At 34.4% G+C, this 24,315-nt stretch overlaps 1 protein-coding gene across 1 annotated transcript in view; it reads right to left on the reverse strand.

The window, feature by feature from the left end:
* Positions 1 to 3,000: 3,000 nt before the first annotated feature.
* Positions 3,001 to 24,315, reverse strand: part of SLC6A1 (solute carrier family 6 member 1) — a 71,093-nt gene continuing 49,778 nt past the window's right edge. The window contains exons 3-15 of the mRNA XM_087709118.1: positions 22,918 to 23,049; positions 20,754 to 20,854; positions 18,397 to 18,506; positions 18,159 to 18,291; positions 17,639 to 17,773; positions 17,375 to 17,478; positions 16,829 to 16,953; positions 14,696 to 14,808; positions 11,361 to 11,492; positions 9,878 to 9,980; positions 8,399 to 8,499; positions 6,878 to 7,045; positions 3,001 to 5,387 (exon numbers count right to left, since the gene is read on the reverse strand). Coding sequence (XP_087565244.1) covers positions 5,283 to 5,387; positions 6,878 to 7,045; positions 8,399 to 8,499; positions 9,878 to 9,980; positions 11,361 to 11,492; positions 14,696 to 14,808; positions 16,829 to 16,953; positions 17,375 to 17,478; positions 17,639 to 17,773; positions 18,159 to 18,291; positions 18,397 to 18,506; positions 20,754 to 20,854; positions 22,918 to 23,049 — 1,562 coding nt within the window. The 3' untranslated portion in view covers positions 3,001 to 5,282. The remainder of the gene's footprint in view (positions 5,388 to 6,877; positions 7,046 to 8,398; positions 8,500 to 9,877; positions 9,981 to 11,360; positions 11,493 to 14,695; positions 14,809 to 16,828; positions 16,954 to 17,374; positions 17,479 to 17,638; positions 17,774 to 18,158; positions 18,292 to 18,396; positions 18,507 to 20,753; positions 20,855 to 22,917; positions 23,050 to 24,315) is intronic.

Here is a 24,315-nt window from a genome sequence, read left to right on the forward strand (position 1 = left end):
AACTTATATTATTCAGTACCTGGTTAGGGGAGCCCCTTCTACTAGAAAAGCAATGGAATGTAAATCTCAGTTAGCTTGAGAGCACCTTGACTCTGAAAGGTTTTCATGTTATTTTCAGGGCTTGTGAAACCACATGGAGTCCCAGCATTTTGCTAAATTTGTAGAAGATATCATTAACATTTGGCGGAGAACAGCTATCAAATCCAGGGCTACCTTATAGATCATCTGACTACTCAGATAAGTTGCAAGAGGTAAAACAGGTAATGGAGACTTCAGCATGCTAGAGACAACTTATTCCTCTAGTAATCATCATAAAGGTAAAGGTTCCCCTTGCACATATGTGCTAGTCACTCCCAACTCTAGGGGGCGGTGCTCATCTTTGTTTCAAAGCTGAAGAGACAGCACTGTCCGATGACGTCTCCGTGGTCATGTGGCCGGCATGACTAACCACCGAAGGTGCATGGAATACTGTTACCTTCCCACCAAAATTTCCTATTTTTCTACTTGCATTTTTATATGCTTTCAAACTACTAGGGTGGCAAAAGATGGGACAAGTAACAAGAGTTCACTCCTTTATGCGGCACTAGGGATTTGAACCGCCAGACTGATGACCTTTTTGATTGACAAGCTCAGCATCTTAGCCACTAAGCCACCGTCCCTAGTGATCATCATAGATTTTACAATATTTTGCTTGGAATATTGAAGGGCTATCATAGAACAAATAACATTCTCTTCACATATGGAGCAACAACCATCCAGTGGACCTCCATAGTTTTATAAATCTAGATTCATATCCAAGCAGATATATCCATTCTTCTCTATGAAGAATTATCACTTTTTTGCTGCTATGTTCAGTCAGATTTGACACAGTTTTTCTCCACTTTGATTACAGATTCTATAAAGTCATTCATGGAAAACTGAAACAGGATATTCTCTGGAGTGTTTCCGCCAATTCTCATTGGGAGAACTGGCAGTAGTTTGAACATCTTGTAGGTTAGAGTCTTGTCCACCTTGCCTATTTCAACTGGCATCTCCACTCTTGAAGACAGTTGGTAAACATCCTCAATGAGATTTGAATATTTTTAATAAGTGGTCCCTGATCAAGAAATAGGGTCTCTTTAGTCTACTATTCCTTGAATTAGTAGCCAGTCTCTACTGTTTTAATTTTAAAGAAGTTAGCTGACAAGGTATTTGGACAGTTTTAGAATAATGTTTCTAATTCATTTTGTTTTTGTTTTTAAATCTAAAGCAATATGGCTTAGATTTTGTGGTGTCTCACATCTGTTTGTGTTGAATTTCTGTTGGTGATGGACAAAGACCAGTTGGTTATCCTGCTGTTGTCAGATCCATTAAGATGATGTTTTATATTCTTGACCCCTAAGTTGCGGGTGAAGAGAATAACTGGTTTTGCTTGGTGTCAGTCCAAGCAGATACTTGATTGAATCATGTAAGCTACAGTGTCACATGTATGATGATGATAGACAATTCTGTATTTCAGAGATTCAAAACTGTATGGGGAATATATTTATGTAGTCTTACTTCTTCCTGATATGTGCACATGATATAAGCAGAGAGAGGTATAAGGACGATATTGATGTATCATTTTTAGGAACTCAGTATACAATTGGCTGCATATAAACCAAATTATGGTAATTAGAGTGGAATTTGACAAAGGTATTGAAAACCATCACCAGGTCCAATCTCAGTGGTGCACTGGGTATAATTGTGCAGACACCTTCCTTGCTACCTTTGGGTAAAATAATAGCTGGGAAATCAAAGAATATTACTAGGTCAAAATCTGCTTACTCAGGAAAAGCATAACTCTATCCAAAACATTCAGTCCCCAAGTCTACATTGCTACACAGCAACTTTGTCTTATTTGGATTACATTTCTGCTTTTTCTTTCTTATTCCCCTAGATGATACTATGCAAATTTTTCTTGCTCTATATAGAATACTTAAAACTGTAATAGATTTTCAAATATAAAGTATATTGATCTGGAATAAACCAGTCAGATAGTGGTGGGTTGCTACCGGTTCGTACTGCTTCAGCCGAACCAGTAGTGGTTTGGAGGCCTGGATCACTGGAACTGGCAGTGACTGAGGCCTGCCATGTCCCCAAACTGATTCTTCTGGTGGCACCATAGGCGGTGCCATCTTGTTTTTGGCTGCTGCGCATGTGCAGAACAATTTTTATTGTATTGCGCATGCGTGCACTGTGGGCCCATGAGTGAACCAGCAGTAGGGGCTGCCAGAACCCACCCATGCAGTCAGAGCATATTCCTCCAAGATTTTCTTTCTAAGAGATGTGGGAAATAAACAAACAAAAAACAAACAAACGAACAATACGGCATCACTTTGAAGCTTTAGTATCCTTTAAATTACGATATCATACCTAATATTCACATAACTGGAGTTTTCAACTTACAAGAGACAATATCAGCAGAAATGGATACTATTATTGTAAATTTTATTATTTTCTCTCATATTTTGGCTGAAAGGACTAACATAATGATGTTTGTGTATATTAAAGAGGTTGTGAGATGACAAACACATCAAAGGAGATGAGAAACACATTTGGATATTCCTTCATTATTTAAAGTTAGATCATGTAGATCACGTTCACATAAGACTTTCTTTTTGGAACCAAATTTGATAGAAATCAACCTTATTTTAAGATTAAAGCACAATATTGAATTAATGTTCCATGTAATTGAGAACATGAATTCCTTCGGGGAGATCAAGTCAGTCCAGAGGAAATAAATGACCTTCTCTGCATTTTATTATTCATTTGCTTTTAGGATGTCTTCTGGATGGAGTCAGATCCTTTTGATTAGTATAGAAATATCACAATGTAAATTAAATCTTATTCATCTAGTTTTTCTTTTCTTAATTGTTATATCTGAAGTAAAAGGTCTTTCTGATATTGAAATTTGTTTCACACTACTATAAATAAGCATATACCTGCCTAATTAAAAAAAAGAAAATTACAGCCATATCATAGAATGTATAATATAATCTTTATTTTTTTCTCTAGCTTTTGGAAAGTTACATAACAACCGTGCTTTAATTAAGACACTATTTGTAGACATTTAAAATGCATTTTAATTTATAAATATTGTACATTTGGTCCATAGAACATTGCCATTTTTTTAAATTATACTGTACTCTATCTCTTTTAAAACAGGTTCTATATATATTTTAGAATGTGTATATATTACATATATTTTTATATAGAGATAAATTTGCTTGATGTTTAGAGAATAATTTATTATTGCAAAACCATATATGATCATATATTCTTTCTTTTTAAAAGGGTAAATACTACAAAAAGTTACAGCTATTCACAGTTTACGCACAGTAGTTCTACCACACTATTTTTGTGCTATATATGATACGTTTGTGCAGAAGTTTGCTGGAGCAAATCTGTCAAACATCTGTTATAAGTGTTATACAATCAAACATTGAATACTTCATTTGTCTTGGAACAACATGGGACCTGATTACATAAACAATAAAGAGAAAGTTTGAATTTGTAATGTATGTGAAACATGTAAAATATGACATTTTATTTTTCTTCTAAACCCTGAAAATCTACAATATTTGGATCTGAGACTTCACTTATAGACATTTAGTTTCTTATAGATTTCTTGATAATTTACATTTGATCTACTGTATGAAACAATTTAGAACCTACTAAACAATACTTTTTATAAGCTTTTATTATTAGATTGAAATGTGTGTGCATGTATATATATATTTATATATATTTATATATGTATGTATATTTGCTACAATAATGTGCTTGACATTCTGAGAATAATACCTTATTGCAAGAACATATGTTTGTCACCTTCAGACAAAAAAACAACAAAAAACCAACATTCACAGTTAACATGTGGTTCACACAGTAGGTCTACATAAAATGTATGCTATCTAACACTGTATGTTGCACAAGATTTTGCTGAAAAGTATGTTTCATTGCACAATTCTATCTGTCATTTAAAACCATTTTCCTATGATTCCCACTGTCTATTCCATAGCTGCCAAACAAGGATTGCTATTGAGGTCTCTCAGAACTTTGCAGTTTTCTACGCTGGAAGAAATATTTTAAACTCCTGTGGAAAATGCATGCTATAGCCCATCATTTTTTTTTCATTGCTTCCATCCTTACCATGAAAAATACATACATAAAATATATTTTTTAAAAAAACTAAAATTCTTTTTTCAGAGTGCTTTACAATTTCCTTCCCAGCAAAAACTTCATTATTGATACATCTCAAACAAACCAACGAAAGAAGGACTAAGTTTAAAGCCCTAAATTGCATTCTATGGGAAGTGTTTTGACATATAAGTTATTGGTTTGGTTCTTTTCAGTATATATGTTGCATTTATCAGTTGTATAACTATATAACATAAAATGAAGAAAAACCTGGCTTAAATGATAGATAATGTATGCAGTTTATATAGGACCAACCTTTGAGAGGGACTCATCACAGTTTGAAATAGGTAGTCATATTGCCACTTTTTTGTTTTATTAAAAAAATCCAGTACTTTGAAAGATGCTTATACTGAAAATATTCTGATAGTTATATTACTACAAAATAATGTAATATATTAAATGCCAGAGGCCCAAAAGATATTACTAGATAGTGGAAGTATTGCCTGTGGCAGTTGTATAAGAATGATTAATACATAGCTCCATGAAGGAGAAAATTATAAAAACCAACCCAACAATCAAGTTGGTTAATACTTCTAGGGCAGTATTTTCACTGGAAATTTCTTTAATAAAAACACTTTGCTGGTGAATATAAAACAGCTTTCCAATTTAACTGTTCTCAGAAATAACAGCTTGGGAATCAAATAGTAAGAAATTTATTAATAAAAACTAGCACAAAAGTTCAAATTGTTGCACTAAAATGTAAAGATTAAAAATGGTCTACCTGTGTGTGCTTTTAATAAATCCCAGATACTCCACACTTACTGAGAGAGAATAAAAATGTTACTCCACACTTACTGAGAGAGAATAAAAATGTTAACAGTCTATGGATTGCCAGAAACACAAAACATTGTTAACAACTAAGCCCACAAAATGGTTTGATCATACCACATTGCTTCCTATATAGTGGTGATGGTCTTTTGTGCCACTAGAGGTAGGTTATTTTATTCTCAGACATAAATTTGTGGTAATATTCAACCATGGTTTTTTTTTGTGTGTTTGTGTATGTGTGTGCTTATGTATTTGCCCCCAGAGGAAGTTTTGAATCATTTCAAAGACTGATTTTATATATATGCTTCTTTGTTTGCAGAATTACTCTGTTGGGCTTGTTCTGGTCCGTTCTCAGGATGGGTAATATCTTCACTTGGTTGAATCATTACTTGGATACGCTAACATAGACAGGGAAAGAGAAATTACAATAACATCATTACTTATTATTTGAATTTAAATTTCATTTATACAATTTTGCTTCCTTCCTCAGGCAGATGGATAAAGCAAGGAAATACTTTACAGCAATTTGTTGGAGTTTCTTTGAGAGAGGGAGCCATAAAGCAGCAACTGTTCCAAGACCAGGAACTGATCAATTGCTTAAGTCTTTACAAAATTATATGTGATCAGAATAATTGTTGCACTCATGTGCTAACATTTAGATGGATATTTAAATGTGAATTTTGGTTATGCCTATTTATTTTCATTTTCACATAAATGTGACTATATAGCAATTTGCAAAAACAAAAACCTCACAAAATTTGAACAAATGGTTCCAGATGTTGCAAGTCTATTGCTAACTGTTAAAAACAGCATGATGGGGAATGATCAGTGTCTCTTTACACTGAAGGTGATGGTAATGTGATTTTTCTTCAGGAAGTGCAACCTGGTCTCTATATTTTTGGATAACAAAATTTTCCAAAATTTTGGAAACATGGTTTTCCAAAATATGTAAATATAGTTTTCTTGGACAAGGATTTTCTTAGACAAAACATTTCAAGAATGCTTGTAAGGCAACTTTCCATATCTATTTCCATTGGACTCCACATTTATATGCAGCATGGAAACAGCCTTGATTAAACTACTTGATGATGTTCATATGAGAGAAATGCCAAGTGCTATAATGTTGATTCTTCTGGACTTCTTAGAATCTTGGACATCTCATCATTTTCTGGAGTAGTTCAATGAGATGGAAATTTGAGGAATTGAATTACGGTGACTATCCTATATAAAGCATGACCATCAGATAACATCAGGCCGGCAGTAAGAAAGTTCTTAAAGTGGCACATTTTTTCCCTTGCTTATAAACATCACGGGCGATGATCATCTAGAGATCTGAAACAATCAATTTGCAGAGAATATTCAAATCTACCTTTCCTATCTATCAGAACTAGGAAAGGCTGTATAAATGTTTGCTGGAAGGTATCCCAACAAATGAAGAAGGAAATGAGCAAGACTAAGTTAAATGAGCATTCAACTGCAGTCTATTTATGTGGATAAAATGGGAATACAGTTTTATTTTAACATATTGAAAAGTAACTTCTAAATCAATATCAGCATGATCATATTCAGAAGTTGATTATTAAAGAAAGGAACTGGATGAACATCTATAGTCATTCTATGTTGTGACATACTTTGAGCCCAGTTATGACTTTTTTCTGTTTATAGAGAATATATGAATATAATTTTATACAAAATATGTATTTAACTGTCATAGAAAACATATTTATCACTACTTTTATTTTTTTGGTCAAGAAGATTAGCTTAAGAGAAAAAGCTAACCAGAATACATTGTCAGAGGTAGACTATACTTTCATATTATTCAAAAGATAATAGAAGTTGGTGGCTGCTAAATCTAGAATCTTGAGGTATTGTGTGAAAGACAGCTTACCTGTTTTAAGGAACCTTTCAAAGTAAGGAACATGTATGCCATGTAGCCTGGAATCAGCACCATAGAAGAGAGAGCCATAAACCAGCCAACGCCTTGGCCCCATTTGGGGAAAACATAATTCCCCAAAGTGAGAGGAGTCATTTGCACAGCACTGAAGATAAACACACCCTGCAAAATGTTTCAAAATATTAATTAGAATGCAAACTGTATTTACACTGGTTCATATAATATTGTGTTTTGTTTGAAAGAGTTGAATAGTGAGAATTGGACATATTCGCAACAATTATTCCCATTATTCTAAACACCCAATCAATTGATGGAATCAAGGGAAAGGAAAAAAGAAAGAAAAAAGGAAGAATTTCATAGCAGAAAAAAACAGGAAGAGAGAATTAGATTTGCAGACCCTAAATTCCTTGCTTCTAATAGTTCTGTTAAACATAGCAATGAACTATTCACATTATTCATCATACACCATGGAATTTCAGATTTTTTGGGGACCAAACCTCTGCAGTGCAGAATCAACACACTATAACTGTAAAATGGGAGCAGGAAGCCAGAGCATAGCATCACAGAGAACTCTGTTCAATTTTCCATCTTCATCTTTTAACATCTGTTCACAAAATGAAGAATATGAAGATACCTTCTTTCTATCTATTTTTGGTTCCTTTAACAAATTTACCAATGTTTCTAGTAATTTCTAGTAAATTAAGTAATATGTTATTATCTAAGCCACAGGTGCCAAACTCAATTGTGTCACGTGATGTCACACATTTTGTCTTTGAGGAGCCGGGGTGGTGTGGCCTGTATGTGATGCTTCTGGCCTGTGGATGCCAGTTTAAAAAAGAAGCTTTTTTTTTTTTTACTCTAGTGAAGTTCCAAAGATTTTAGGAGGATGGGCTAATTTGAATTCAATTAGATTTGAAATCTTAATTCAGTTAAAATCCTGCTATGGTGTTGAATATTGGAGTCTATGAGAAGAAACAATGGTCACAAATAACTTTCCCCTCTTGGCATAATTATAAGTATAATCTTTATTGTCATTGTACTTAAATTCAATGAAATGGGTTTTAACCTCACTGTTGCAAAATTATAACAGAAACAAAAAAAGAAAGAAAAAGAAAGAAAAAGAAAAAAAGGGGGGGGAAAAGGGGGAAAAAAGAAAAAAGATGAGATGAGATGAACTCTTCCTCTACATTTATGGTACATATCTAAAGGATGAATGAATGTATCCTCATCCGTTTAAGGGGAGAATATCCAGGTGTCATCTTTTTTTCTGTTGAATGCAAAATTACTTCCCAAGAGCTGTAAACATTAATCATTCAATCATGGAGTATGATGTATTGTTTTAGAAAGGATATTCTCTTAAATCCTCCTTCAGTTAATTTATTTTGAACATGAACGTTCTGTAAATTGCAGTTTAAAAAATTACAGAAGGAGGTTTATTTAAAACTATACCATTTTGCATAATGGTAAAGTAAATTATTAGCTTTCGTATGATAAAACAATAGTTTTATTTCTTACTGCCACAATGATTGGAGTAAAGAAAGACCAACAAAGCTTCCACCAGATGCAGGGCTTGTATCCAACCATCTCTTGGATATTGTCATAAAAGCGGTTTACACCTAAATAAACAAAATAAATAAATATTAGTTGTCTTCAATAATGAATGTATTTGATAAGAGGGGTGTGTATCTGCTTGATTCAATACATTATGGAATCTTTATAGCAACTCTGATAATAGTGGTTGCCAGATAATCCATACAGTAAGCTGAATGTTTACCCAGGAGATATCTGTGCACCTTTCAACAAGATCTTGCTGAAAAGAACATGATTGAAGGGAGGATTGATTTTTAACACTGGTGGAATGGAAGATGTGTGCCTTGTAAAAAGGCACAAAGTAAAGAGTAGCAGTCCAAATAACATCTAATATATAGCTAATTTTTCTTACAGCAGATAGTAGTATGAGCAGCAATTTGTGTCTAGCATTCTAGAAACAGTAGCATTAGGAACTGTTATTTAGGTTAAAGTCTTTCTGTAAATACTATGGTGCTGTGGTGTTGAATATTGGAGTCTATGAGAAGACTGTTTGGAGAGAATATAAACAAGATCAAAGGCATCTTTTTCTTCTCTAAGATACATTTATATTACAAAAACAGAAAAATAAACAAATGCAACGGTAAAATGTATGAAATTTGGTTAATAGGTCCTTATGGAAGTGCCCTGAAAATAGTGTTTGGGAGAAGAAGAAAAAAGAACTGCACTTTGTGAATTTTCGGCCTCTGATAAGACCATAAAAATATCTGGCTTTTGGATTAGAACCCTTTGACAGAATTAAACTGCAGCAATTGGATGTGAATGATTGAAATGGTGTCCTCCTAACCATCTGCAGGAATTGGGGATTTAGCACAATTTGTTTCAATGGTTCCATTCCTTCCTCAGTAGGTTATAGTTGGGAAAAAGAGATCATCCAATATTTACTCCTTTGCAGGGTGCTGTGCGGTTTGTTTTCTCTCCTCTCCTATTTACATAAAATTACTGGGAGACGTCCTCTGGCAACTTGGAATTCAGTATTATAGGTATCAATTTGCTGATGGTACCCAGCTTTCACGTCATTACCTCAGGCCAGTCTTTCCTAGCATCTGCAGGTTGTGAAAGTCTGAATGGAGTGGGAAAGAGCAGGCTTAAATGGAACCCTAGTAAGATGGGATTGCTGCTTGTCCATCAGAATAGTAGTGTCACATACATCTCATGAGGTATTATCCTGAGGGATGCAATACACATATTTTCATGTATTGGGCAAAGAATATCAATGTGTTTGAAGATGAACAGAATTAAAATTAACAATTGTAATAGACCATAATTGAACTGACATAAGGGCAGACATTTCTCTCGCTCAAAATTTAGACTGGTTTATAGGATTGTTTGAGGAATAAAATGACTGGAAAAGCTCTCATGAACTGCCTTGAACTCTCATCAAATGAAACACCAAACATGACATACCGTAACACCAGGATATGGATATACACTCAAAGAACACAAGAAATAAAAGACTCATTCCACTTGCTGAGTAATAGTCAAAAAGTTTGAACACGTAGAGCCCACCCTGCAATGGGAAAGAGATAATCAGGTTATAAATTCTTTTCTAATATGTCTACTTCTGTTTATGCTTATTTTTCACTGATGTTCTGTTCATATTATTTTTGTAATACAGCTATAATTCATTTATTATTCATAGAAAGCTCTTACATGTACACCTATTTGTTCGATTCACCAACTATATGAGCCAAGGTTGCACAATGGTTAGAGTGCAGTATTGCAGACTACTTCAGCTGACTGCTAGCTATAGTTGGCAGTTCAAATCTCACTGGCTCAAGGTTGACTCAGTCTTCCATCCTTCCAAGGTGGGTAAAATGAGGACCCAGATTGTTGGGGGCAATAGCAATAGCAGTAATAGCAGTAGACTTATATACCGCTTCATAGGCCTTTCAGGCCTCTCTAAGCGGTTTACAGAGAGTCAGCATATTGCCCCCAACAATCTGGGTCCTCATTTTACCCACCTCGGAAGGATGGAAGGCTGAGTCAACCCTGAGCCGGTGAGATTTGAACCGCTGACCTGCTGATCTAGCAGTAGCCTGCAGTGCTGCATTTAACCACTGTGCCACCTTGGCTCTTATAATAGGCTGACTCTGTAAAACCGCTTAGGGCTGTAAAAGCACTATGAAGCAGTACATAAGTCTCAGTGCTATTGCTACATAACTATTATATGATGCTTAATGTTCTATAAGCATATTCTCCTCCACACACAATTCTTGATTCTGGCTTTTAATATAAGCAAATAGACAGGACAGGTCTATGAAAATAAGGTAAATTTACTTGTGCATTCCATATTTTATAAGCAGTATTTACTTTGTATTATGTAACATAAAGGAAATTGATATTTATGCTATTCTCAATTTACATTATTCACAACAACAAAGTCTTTATGTGATTCTTCTAGCTGAGATTATTGGCTAATAATGGAATGATTATATTTGTTGCTGCAGTCCTGTTCCTGGGAATAAGTCCTACTGTGATTAATAGGATTTCCTTTGAGAAACATGTATAGTTTGAATAAAACATTTTTCAATGTACTGTAACCAGCCACACTGTGTTAATCTCAAATTCTTTAGATAATATTAAAAGCTAAATCTCTCCTATTAGCAAACTCTGGGCTAGCCAAATATCCATATTGCCAGAGGATCTCTGTATTGTGAGGAAACAGCTTTGCAAATGTTGCAGACTTTTCTACAAGATATCCCTGAGTTGCTAGAATTCAAAAGTCTTGCTGATTTCATCCATTTCTTAACTATTCTTCTGTTTGGTCCTGATTTCTGTTGTAAGAATTGCATCTAAAAAGCATAGATAAAACTCTTAACTCTTCACTCAAAGGAAAAAATGCAAGTATATCAAATTTGCGACAGATAACTCCCAAAATATGACTTGCCTGAGTAATATTAGACAGTCCTATTAGGTATGACACAACGCACACAAGAGCAATGAAAATTTCTCTTCGATTGCGTAACAGTTTTGGAAATTCATCCACTAGTGCTGTTATGAATCCTTCAACAGTACAGAACTAAAATGGAAGTAGAAGTTACACACAAATCAAACAAAAAATTAGATTTAGGTATACCAACATTCATCTTATTTTTTTCCCCATTTGGGATGACATTAGGAAAGCTTTTCAGCAGTATAGACTGTTAGATTTTGTAGTGCTGCAGCTGATCAATTAACCTGTTTCTCCCAAAATGAATGTTTGCCTATTTCATAATTAGTGTAAGAATGTTTTCATACCACTTAGAAGCTTATTATGGGATACCTTTTATACATACTTTAACATGTAACTGGAAAAAAATAAGGATATAATTCTAATCTGGGATATGAGACATACTTTATTTCTATTGGAAATGTCTCTTGGCAGTGTAGTCATTTCTATTCTTCTTAGTTTTTATTGATTTTTAATAAAAGTTTTATTTTAATATTGATAAAAGAGGATCTCTATGGACAATTCTGGTTATCAAGAAGTGAAATTTCTAGATGTGGGAACAGATAACAATATGTACTTTCATCTATTTAAACTTTGATTAATCCCCCATGGTACTTCTCAACCAGGTGCTACTGTGCTTGGAAGTTTTTCTATTTACTGGATATTCACATGGACAATCCTGCTTTGTAGTTTTTCAGTGTTTTGGACAATTTCTAATCTTTTGTAGTGGCGCAATTGAATTTAGAGCATTCAGAAGAGAAAGCCCAATTACTGCCTTAGGGAAAAATAGCTGAAAATTATAAATACTTGGGAGAAGGTGTTGAGAAGGTGGGTTAACAGATAATCAATATTGTTGGTGAATACAATTTTAATAATTTTAAACTGTCATACTTAATTTTGTGCTTATATAAGCAGTTTATATGAGACAACCTAATTTGAATACTTCCTGGCAGTTTAACAATTGTATGGGTACACAAGCAGTATACAGTATCAGAGAAGGACAAGCAAACATGGCCACCTACAATGGAATTTCTCCTTTTCTAGCTGAACATACTTTTCATTTGTATTTTCACTGACTTTCAAGAAAGCCAATAGCTGAACCACTATCATTACTGAGACCTTAAAGACACTATTTATTTATTAAAAGCATTTAACTCAACCAACTATTCTATTATTCAACAATTCTACCATTCATGAAATATCAGCAAGAAAATGCTCAGATGCTATGGAAGAAGTGATTATGGAGAGAAGATGGGCTGGCTTAGGTTGTAGTGGGAGCGATTGTTTACAATCCTGTGTGCTTTGTAAATAGACATTAGAAGTTTTGCATCTATTGAACTTTTTAGAGGTGGGTTCCTACCAATTCGCACCTATTCGGTAGAACCGGTTCGTCAAATCTACCAAACCGGTTAGAAGAGGTTCCACCAGTGGACCCGGAAAGCAGGCCACACCTACAGAAGAGGTTCCAAAAAATTTTGAAACCCACCACTGGTCCTTGGATATGATTATTCTACACTATCATGCTCATATTTATAAAACTCAGTGCCTCTGTGAAAGGTAAGGATGATTACTGCATTTGTGGTACAATCAGAACATTGCGTGTGTTGAAGTTGTTTTAATGCAAACCAAAGATGCCTTTTAAAAAACAAGTTTACATCATATTCTTATGCATGCCAGTGCTGTGTGTGAGGTAATTTAAGGTGGTTCTGACAAGTGTTGTCGGCATCTTCATATCCAGTCACATGGGTGGCAAGCCACTCCCATCGGTCACATGGGTGGCAAGCCACTCCCACAAAGGAGGCCACACCCACAGAGTAGGTTCAAACAATTTTTGAAACCCACGACTGGAACTTTTGCTTGTAAAAATTGTATAGTGAGAAAAGCTATTTAGAAAAATGACAATTCTGTCAATAAAACTGTAACTTTTAAATCCATAGTAGCATATGAGACTCAGAAGTTTTAACAGATTATAATGCCTAGGATATTAACTACTTAATTTCCAAAGTGCTGAGTTAGTGAAGCTGACATATTTTAGAACATATGTCATCACTGGAACATAAAAGGGTGGTGGTTGGTTTTATCTAGCCATGCATAAGCTTTAATTGTAGCCTTTCTTTCATGTGGAAATAATATAATCCTTTTTTTAAAAAAAATAGGGGATTCAATATATTTAGGTATTCACATCATCTTTACCTATGTATTTGCTTTCTGTTCTGTTCACTTCATACAAGACAAAAATGATGATTTATAAGTCATCGATATTTGTTGCATCTTCAGTTTACCACCACAGTGACTTTTTATACAAGCTATTTCTATATATATTGTGTTAGGAGTTTAGCTACATGAATTTCTTATATGTATATTTTATATATTTATGAACCGTCTATAACTATACCATCTCATGGTAAAAGCATAAATTCCATAGAGAAACAATTATAGTCAATAGTTTTTTTGGGGTGATGTAACAAGAATACTTTTAAACAAATGAAGCCATTTATTAGCCAGATTTTTTTTCACATCTGCATTCCCATAAGAAAGTATTTGGATCAAATTTTATTTATTATGTCTGTGTATGTTTTGAATTTGCTATTTTAAACCAGAGGTAGATAAGATTTTTATAGTGGGAACTTTTTTTTTTCATAATGGTTTTTAGCACAGGGGTTCCCAACTCCCAGGCCATGGAGCCACTTGTACAAATGGAGCTGCGTGTGCAAATGTGTGAAGTTGCCGCTCACATGGAAACATTCACTCTCTTCTCCCCCCCCCTTCTGCTGGTACACTAAACTGGAAATGTTGGAGACTCCTAGTTTAGCAAATGAAAACTGCTAGGTATGGAGCCATGACATAGTAACATTCCCACAAGAGTTTCTACAGTTCACCCCTTTTTGTAATTTTTTGAGAAAGGTTCTATATCAGCCTGTCTTGCAGGAATATAGACAGAAAGAGTTAATTTTTCTGTAATTAATTCTCTGGGCAAATCACTTCAATTAAAGATACAAGAAAATTCTCTGAAGGTTTTCTCTTTTTTCAGAATTTTCTAATAAAGAGGCAGAAGCTGTTCTTTTGTGATGGTAGGTCAGACTGTATGTGTGGATTATTCTGGAAATGGCCTCTTAAACTTCTCATCAGTGTGAACACCTGCACTCATTCTCAGCCCGTAGCCTCTGTGGCAAAGGTTGTCCTACTTGAAATGTCATATAAATTGCCCAGAAATAATTAACTGAGATGGAGTATATACAATGGGCCCATGAATAATAATATAAGGAAGAAGAAAAATGCTACATCTGTATTACCTGACTGTCAATTCCAAGCATAAGCAACATAGAAAAGAACAGTATTGCCCACAATGGAGAGATGGGAAGTTGTGTTACTGCTTCTGGATAAGCTAAAAATGCAAGTCCTGGACCTAGTAATGGAAGAGAAAATACATTGTCTCTGAAGTTTTCTTTTGCAATACAAACTTATTGACCTTATTATTCTTTTTAGTGTATTTCAAAATATAATGATAACTTTACTGATAAAAATTGAAATAAGAGACATATGACATGCAAATGAAAATGTAAACAAAAGCAGAACACGCTTAATGTTACAGAGCTCAATTTTTAAAGTTTCAAAAGTTCAATCTATTTTAGTACTGTCTAATTTGAAGAGCAGCCATTCCTCAAGGAATCTATCAATTATCAATTATCTATTACTAGAATTGCCAAGCCATAAAGTTATTGTTTTTGCTAAGATTGATGCATCCTCATTCATTATCATCAGAGTTGCTTTGGTTAGTGAGATGGCCAGCATATAAATTTAATAAGAAAAATATATAATTTAGCATTATGTGTCCCAAATCATTGGTTTTATAATCAGTGTTAGTTTCAGGTTATCCAAAACAATTATTAATTAAAATATTCCGCAGTTTAATCTTTTGCATTTATTCCATCCATTTCTAAACTTTTGTTTGACTACATTAATCCATGTTCCATCCAGGATTTAACTGTATATCAAACAGAAAACTTGATATACAGTTAAATCCTGGCAATCAGAGATAGATAACAGATGAGAGATCCCACTATCACATTATGTTTGTCTTGTGCCATTTCATCCCTGACTGAATTTATGTAAAATGTTCATTTTATGAGCTTTTGCAAACATAAATTAAATATATATATATCAGCGAGTAATTAACACTTTTGTCACTTAAATATGCATTTAATTCAGGATTCAGTTGGCAATATGCCACCTAATGCTGTATTTTCATTACATAATATTTATGAGTATTACAGTAGCTAAAATATCATAATTTGCACCCAGAACTGTAACTAGTATAATTTCCAAGAGTAACTGTGCTATTTGGTGCATGACTTTGTATCACTTATTAATTTGATATATTTTAGTTTTATCTCTCCCAATAATTTGGCAAAAAGATGCGCCATATTTTTTTAACGAAAAGTTAATAGGGTATATTAAAAAAAAAAGAAATGAGTTGTGAGGGAAGTCAAGGTAGGAGACCACTAGTTTAAGCCAACTGGTAAGTCATTATGTAACTTTATAGTTTATGATAAATAACTGATCCTCTTTTCCACATATTGCTGTCCAATAAGAGTGGACACCAGGCTAATAGACGGAGTTAGAGCTGGAGCACGTTGTATGGAGAATTATTGGAATTGAAGTTCTTATATCTCCGAGTTGCCAATGTTGAGAAACACTGGATTAGTGTATGCTGTTTTAGAGCTGTCAAGTCCTAGGTTGGTAAAAGCTGTCTGCTTTGTCCAGTGGAAGCAGTCAAGTTCCTTCTAGCTCCTTTACTTGTGGTCCATATAAGGGGCAATATTATATCCACCATCGTATTTTCTTTTTGTATTAGGTTTGTATGCGGTCCAAATCTCAACACTATCCTTCCTGAGATGTTTCATTATTTCCCAGTTGATCCTTGAATCCCTACTGAATAATTGATTGGCATTTTGCTTTCAGGCCTCTGAGGTTTGATAGATAGAGTGCCACATGTCAGTATGAAGTGTGTATTTTGCTAAACATGCAATGTTTCACTTATGTAGATAAAAGTGGTGCTAGTTGACAATAAAAAATAAACACATGAAGTTGCTCATAGTCTGAGTCTTCATTCTTATAACTCCATTCAACTATCAGTACAGTACAGAATAGCAAAACAGTTCCTATATAAGGAAGTATTCAAAGAAACGATTCTGATCTAAGGGATATTTTGAAGTAAATTTGGGGTGCTCTACTATCCAATCTAGTAGGTTCCTGCCTGTCCATTTTGTTGTTTCTACAGTTAAACAGTCAGTCAGTTTAATGTTACCTGGTTAGACACATGCTGAACAGTAGACCCTTGGGAGAACTTAGCAAACTTTAGAAATCTTCAGTTGTCCTTTTTTTTAAATCACTAAAACAATAACACAGAGTAGGGAATAACATACCTGATTTTGCAACCTCTTCAATAGGCCGTTTGGTTACATAAGACATAAATCCAACAATGGAGAAAATAACAAAACCGGCGAACATGCTTGTGCAAGAGTTTATGCAGCATACTATGATGGAATCCCTGGGAGAAAAGAGAGAGAGAGAGAGATGGAGGGAGTGTATTACTTCAACAACCAGATATTTTATTCACATTCCTTCTGGCAGGGAAGATTATCTGCAATGTATGACACTGGATGATTTTTCTAATAGGAATGTGCAAGTTGCAGGGACCTTGCACTGATGAAGTGTTTGCCAAGTGAAGATGTATCACAATGATTTGATGTGATAAAGGGCTTCACTGACTTGAATTAATCTAACTTGTTGAAGAACTGGAGGGGTGAATCTCCCTCAATTTCCTTTAGAAATATGCATAACCCTACAATGTACGCCTGTTTAAACTACACTAAAGTTTTTTCCACTGAAAAAACTCTATGAATTGGATCAATTTCCTATAACTTTAATGTCTAGGATATCAGGCTAGTACAGAATGGTAACTGTTTTACCTGTAAATATTGTTGTTGAATGTGTTGTAACTTCCAAGGGCAATCAGTGAGCCAAGACCCAAACCATAGGAAAAAAAGATTTGTGTGGCAGCATCCAGCCAGACCTAATGAAGAATTATAAAGCCATTCCAATAAGATTAGGGTAGGCAGTTTATATTGTAATTCGAAATTAGAAAGAATGTCGATAATGAATACAGTGGGAAAAATAACCATGGGGTTGCCAGTAATAACAATTACAACAGAATTATTTGTGACACCACTTACCTCAGAGTTTGAAAGTTTCTCAAACTTAGGAGTTACATAAAATAAAATGCCATCTTTTGCTCCAGGTAATGTTACTCCACGGAAGAACAAGATAAGTAACATGATATATGGATATGTGGCAGAGAAATATACCACCTAATGTAAAGAATAAGAGGATAACTTGAAAGCAATTGTTATGCTAAGCTCTCTCTCTCAATTAATTTAAAATTGGATTTTAGAAATGCAATATATAATGTTCCTAGTTTGCCGACTTGAAATATGTGAAAGATACAATACTATTTTAAGTATCTACAATAATATTAATAGTATCCCCTTGCACAATGCAATGTATATAGTGATAAACCCAACCTATATGTAATAGTTATGTTTATAGGTGAAAAATAAATATAAAAAAATATTATAGTGTTTAAAATACAATGGAAATCTCTTGAAGGGATATCTCTTCAAGAGAAGCCGTATCTCTATTTTTCACAATCCTTTGCTGATTCAGTCTGCAATGCATTGATTTATATTCTCTTACCTTTCCAGTCCAGCCTACTCCTTTCCAGATACAGAAATATACTAAAACCCAGGCAATTGCCAGAGTAATTGCTAATGGCCATCGAATCTGGCCTGGTTTTTCCAGTCCATCTGTCATTTGATGCATATTCCGCCTAAAAAGAGAAAACAAATATAGAAAAAATTAAATTCTATTTGGTTTTGAGAAAGTGACAATGGACATTCATAGAAAGTAAAAAGGTGTAGACTTCTTGACTTACTCCCAAAATTCCACAACAGCACTTGTCAAGTTGGTGTTATTTACTATGCTGTAGTTGGAGAAACACTGGTTTGTGTTCCAGGGATTATCACAGTGACTCCATGGAAGAGTCTGATTTAAAAAACAGAGAGAATTGGAACAGAAGAATAAAAACAGTGTTTGATAGAGCAATATAACTTAGATTTATCTGCTTTTCTATAATAGTGACCAAGATGAAATGATGAATTACTACAATAATACATTCTGCATTTATGTCACCAGTGTTATGTCAAGCCAGAGATGAGACAGCAGGATCCAGTCAAGTTAAAACCTTTATTTGCTTACATCTATTGGACAAAAATCTTGCCAAATTAAAGTTACAAATTTCTAAGCCACTAGATATATCTGCTGCAAATGCACTTTCCATCACATTTGCTATGAACTAGACCGTTTTCTTTCCAAAACTCAAATTTTTCTTCTACATTTTGTTAAATTCTAATTAGACATGCACCTTTCTGAACATATACAAATAGTGAGTAATAAACAATATGAACAATGCATGCAATTTGGAGATTTGTTTATAATAATCTAATTTACAATATATAATTATGCTGTCTCCCTGTTTCCTATTGCATTTCACATAATGTAATCTGAAAAATTGGGGCTACTGAAGAGCATCCATCCATCCTTCATTCATCGCCAAACAGAGTACATTGCCTCTTGCAATATTTCATCATTTAAAGGCATTCCTTTACTTGGAACATTAATCCCTCCATTACTTTAAAACATAATAATTTATGGGCATGTGCCAAAATGAAAGTTTGGTGTTTTTATGTGTGTTGGGTATAACTATAGACTGATTATGTAGATATCGAATAGATTTTATTTTATTCCTTATTCTGTGTTTTGTGGACCCTCAATTAGGTAGAATTTTCAACAGTCAACAAATATTTATAATTATAAACATCTATAATTTTGTGGGGTCCTTGGTGCTCTTTGAGGTCTCTTGCAGATAATTCATAACCAAAATAAGTAACATCATCAGTGCTAGAAGGGAGTGGATTTGTTTTTATTCTTATATATTAACTGCTTGTCCTGTCACTGTTGTTGGAAATGTTCTTAGAATCTAAATGGTTCCTTGATTCAGGTATTGTTTACTTCTTGATTGTTGGTCTAGTGCTAATCTTGGTGTTAATCTCTGCTTGCATGGGTGTTGATGTGTGATGATGAGGTGCTTTGGTCTTTTTATTCTTTTTGATTGTTTTGAATGATATGTATGCAAGAAAGCCATCAAGCTCAAAGAGCACCAAGGACCCCACAGTTCAACTCTGAGCTAGAAATATTCTATCAGTATTGATATTTTTTATAATTTATTTTGGGTTTTTATATTGCTTTTAAATATTGTTACGCACCTAGATATGGATGGTCATACAAATTGAATGAATGGATAATTAAGTAGAGTATATCCTATTTATCCTAAGTGTTTGGTACATCCTATTTTTTGTGTGCACAAATACAGTTTTGCAATAAACTCACTGAAGAGAGAATGTGGAAAAGTTCTACTATTCTAATCATTTCTAAAACATATATATTTCAAACTATTTTGTTACAACTTAGCTATGATTATGCCATCAAAATATATTTAACTTGAATTTACTCTTCTTTGTAAAGGGGAAATTATCTTTCAGTTTTGTATGAGCCCAAAATTGATGGATTAATCAAATTTCAGCTCAGAAAATGACTCACTAGGTGTCATTAGGCAATGAATTACCCCTCACTTTTCCAACAGGGAAAATTAGCATGAGCAAAAGGGTAAATGTTGGATGCCAGTTTATATTTGGTTGCTCATAAGAACTTTCTCAGGAAGCAGCCGAAAGCAAATTTCAGTGTCACTGGGACACTACATAAATGAATGAAGAAATACAATAGCATGACTTTCAGACTAAGAGCAGATGAAAATGTAGTAATACATTGCACAAAAGTCTCTGTGTGTGTACGTGCTTGCGTGCGCACTCATGCATGCATGTGACTCTCTCTGTGTTAGAAATATAAACTGGTATCCTGCGTGTATACCATAGATAGTTGATAGACTAAGAAGTTTATTTTCCACTTAGCCATCCCATCTTAAATGCTGTCCTGATATTTGCTAGCCCTGTGAGCATTTTAATAGAGTAATACTATTTGATTAGCTGGACTCATTCATGGCAATTAACAATATTTGATTAAATCTAGCCTAAAGCAATGAAATAGACAGGTTTAAAATGGATAGAAATATAATTCTTGGATCTAAGTCTATAATTTAACATACCTCAAGGCAGTATGAATCAAACCAAGCTGTTTTTAAAGAGCTATTTTTAAAATAAAAGAAGGGTCACTTACTGTAGTAAAAGAGTTATATAAGTAATATATGGCCCAGGAAATAATCACAATGTAGTAAATGTTAAGCCAGAAGGACAGAACAGCAGCAGCTAATCCCACACCTATAGGAGAAATTGGCACATCACTGCTTTGTTTATTTATTTATTCATTCATTATTAACAGTGGAGCATATGTCTATTAAAAAACCTTTATAAGACTCTGCTTTAAATAAGATAAAATACTTTCTTCTTCGACATTTATATTTAAATCAAGATTGAATATTATAGCCACTCTTAACACAGGAAGATCTAGATTATCGTTCCAAACCATTTTAATATTAAACTCCACCTTCTGTTTGTGTTCAAAGAGTCAAAAATAGCTGGATAAATTAACTGAGAGTATATTATATGTACTGAAGAGAATAAGAGGGAATGAATATTTATTAAATGGCATTCAATAATTGCATGAAAGTGGACAGAAGTCTGTCTGGAGGTTTTTTTTAAAAAAGCAGACAGAATATTATGAACTACCAGAAATGAAAGGGAATAATTTGCTGTTTTGAAAGAATGATTAGAGATTCTTGGGCAGAGACTACATTGAAGTCCTCTTTGTTCTGATTGATTAGGTGCCATCAAATTGATTTTATCTGGAAGTTATGTGCCCAGCATAATACTTTGAGTCCTATAATGGTTTACCCATCACTGCTGCAACTGAGTCCATCCATATTATTTTTCATTGTCTTCTTCTCTTTCCTCCCATCTTCCCCAGAATTAAAGTAATCTCCAGAGAGCAAAGTCTTTTCATAATGAAGTGGTTATCAACCTGTGGTCTGTGGACAATGTAATCACAGAGGATCCACAAAGGCTCAATGCAGTCTAGTGCCTTAAATCTTGTGTAAGTCTTGGTGGTCCATGGCTATGGTCCATGGCCTCAAAAGATATTGAAAGGGGGCCTGCGGTGAAGAAAAGGCTGAGAACCACTGTCATAATTCATCTGAAATATGATAATTTCAGCTTTCTCCTTTGTGCTTCAAGTAAGAACTCTTGACCTCACTTGTTTTCTGGGCTATCCATGGTATACACAGGTTTCTTCTCCAACATAAAGGTTCAAAAGCATCAATGCTCTTTCTGTCTTGCTTCTTCAAGTTCAATTTTCACTTCTATATAGTGTCAAGGGAAAATTAATGCCTGCATAATATTAGATGTAGATATAGATACATCCCAACAGCTGAATATATTTTTTTACCAAGGCTTCCATGGTTACTCAAACAAGTGCCAATTTCTGCTGGTTCTTTTTCTGTTGATAGTCAATCCTAAAATGCAGACATTATCCACCACTTCACTAACTTTTGTGCTGTAAGTCGCCCAGAGTTGTTGGATATAATGGGGGTGAAAATGCATTTAATAAACAAACAAACAAACAAACTTCATTGTTAATTCTAAGGCTGGCTATTGTATCGGTTGTCATTAGTTCTTGTTCATGTTTAATCTTAGTCTGACTTTGTTCACAATGACACTTCCATGAACAAGCCAAATAACATGTAACAGGTTAAAAAAAAAACCTCTAATATAGATAGCTAGTCTAGATCAGGGGTGTCAAACTCATGTCATCATGCCGGCATCACATGATGTATCAGGACTTTTTTCCCCTTCACTAAACTGGGCATGGACATGGGCAGCCTGTGACACATCCAGCCAATGGGCTGCGAGTTTGACAGACCTGACCTAGATAGTCCTCAACTATTAACTCAGTCATTCAGTGAAATAGTCATTAAGTAAGATGTCCAAGGCATTACTTTGCTTAATTACCATAATTCCCACACTTCTTGTTGCAGTCATTAGTCAATCTCTTGGGTTATTAAGCAGATTGAAAGAGCTGCCTTCCAGGAGCTGAAATTCACATGGAGCTGAAATCTTCCTGGTAGCCAGCCATTTCCTCTCAAATGTGATGAAGGGGAAATCCTTAGCCTGCAGCAATGGAGCTGAAAACTTGTAACACTTCTTTGAAATCTTGAAATACCAAAATACTTCCCCTTCTGAAGGGAAGAAAGAATTCAGCTCCATTCCTGCCGCTGGGTTAAAGGGTTTCAGAATATATGTTTTTTCCTTCCAGTGACAGCTGGTATTCCCTACATTGGCAAGACCATTTCAGGATTAATAGTAATGCATATAATACAAAATTATACCTTTGAACATTGGTGCAAGTTTCCAGACTCCAAGACCTCCAATGGATGTGAATTGGCCAAGTGAGCATTCCAAAAGAAACAGGGGAACTCCCGCAAAAATTAAAGTAAGGAAATAAGGAATCAGGAATGCCCCTGAAATGATACAAAAATGGTTCTTAAGAATAAAAATTACTAGGCAGAAAAATTAGGAAAAGAACATTAACATTAAATGTAGATAAAAACATTGTTTATACAATTTGGATTGCTCCCCTTTCCCATTTACTTATGGAATGTGAGAACGCATTCCTTTTATTTTTATTTTGTGCACCTTGCAACCAAAATAAGCCTTTTCTAGATCCATTGAGTTTTTGTCTGTGAGAGGCATTGCTTAGAAGTATATACTTTAGCTTTAGAAATAATAACATGATTGTGGTACACTTTCACCCCTACATAAAAAACACTTCCCCCTACACATAGAATATATGTATCTGAACCTTGTATCTGAATTCCCTTCCAGTTTTTATTCAATACAGACTAGTGGAGCAAAGTTTAAAACAGGAGTAGTTAGCAGTCACAAGGACACTGCTTTTCTCATATTGAGAATGAGCTTTGAGCAACCACCCAATTTAATCCTGGAACTTCAAGCCACACAATTTCTAATTTTCAGAAATCTGTTCTGCCAGGCTAGTTTTGCTTTCTGGTAAAAGACTATAGCAGATGCTTCCAGAATAAACAAGACACAAATTAGCTGCTGTTCATGATAATTATATATCATTATATGAAACAAACACGGTAGTCCTCATGATATGGGAGACAAAGAGTTAAAAAAAAGCCACTATTATACAGCTACTGTAATTTTGATTACTGGTGGTATTCTTTCTATTCCTCTCCAAAAGATGTAAACATAGATAATAATTCAAATACATTGTTGTTTGTAATGGAAATTTGTTCCATTGTGTATCCAAGGTGCAGTGTTGCTGATTGGTTTATTACATTTTTTCACTACTACGCTCACTTAGGATTCATAAATATTTACAGGATAAAAACCTAATATAACAAACTAATAAAGGCAATATATCATTACATGCATTACTATGTTAGAGACATCCTCAACTATTAAAAGCTCCTTTAGACAGAACTGTTTTCAAGGCTGTTCTAAACATCATGAGAGAAGGGTATGCCATGAAATTAAGGCTACTACTGAAATGCCCTGGTTTCTACCCTTCCAAGTCTTCTCAATGCAGGTACTCTTTCAACATCACTATGCAAGAGTTGGAACCAGACAGCTGATGCAGTACCTGACTGTCATGTCATCTGGCCTATCCATCTCTGAATGGTACCTGGAAGTCAACTGGTAACCATTCCAAAGGTCACAATACTAGTGTTATATGCCTGTATTAGCGCTGCCCCGCCAGTATT

The sequence above is a fragment of the Thamnophis sirtalis genome, unplaced genomic scaffold, assembly GCF_051295495.1.
Source record: "Thamnophis sirtalis isolate CommonGarterSnake01/CBP01778 unplaced genomic scaffold, rThaSir2_p1.2 scaffold_3, whole genome shotgun sequence".
Taxonomy (NCBI): domain Eukaryota; kingdom Metazoa; phylum Chordata; class Lepidosauria; order Squamata; family Natricidae; genus Thamnophis; species Thamnophis sirtalis.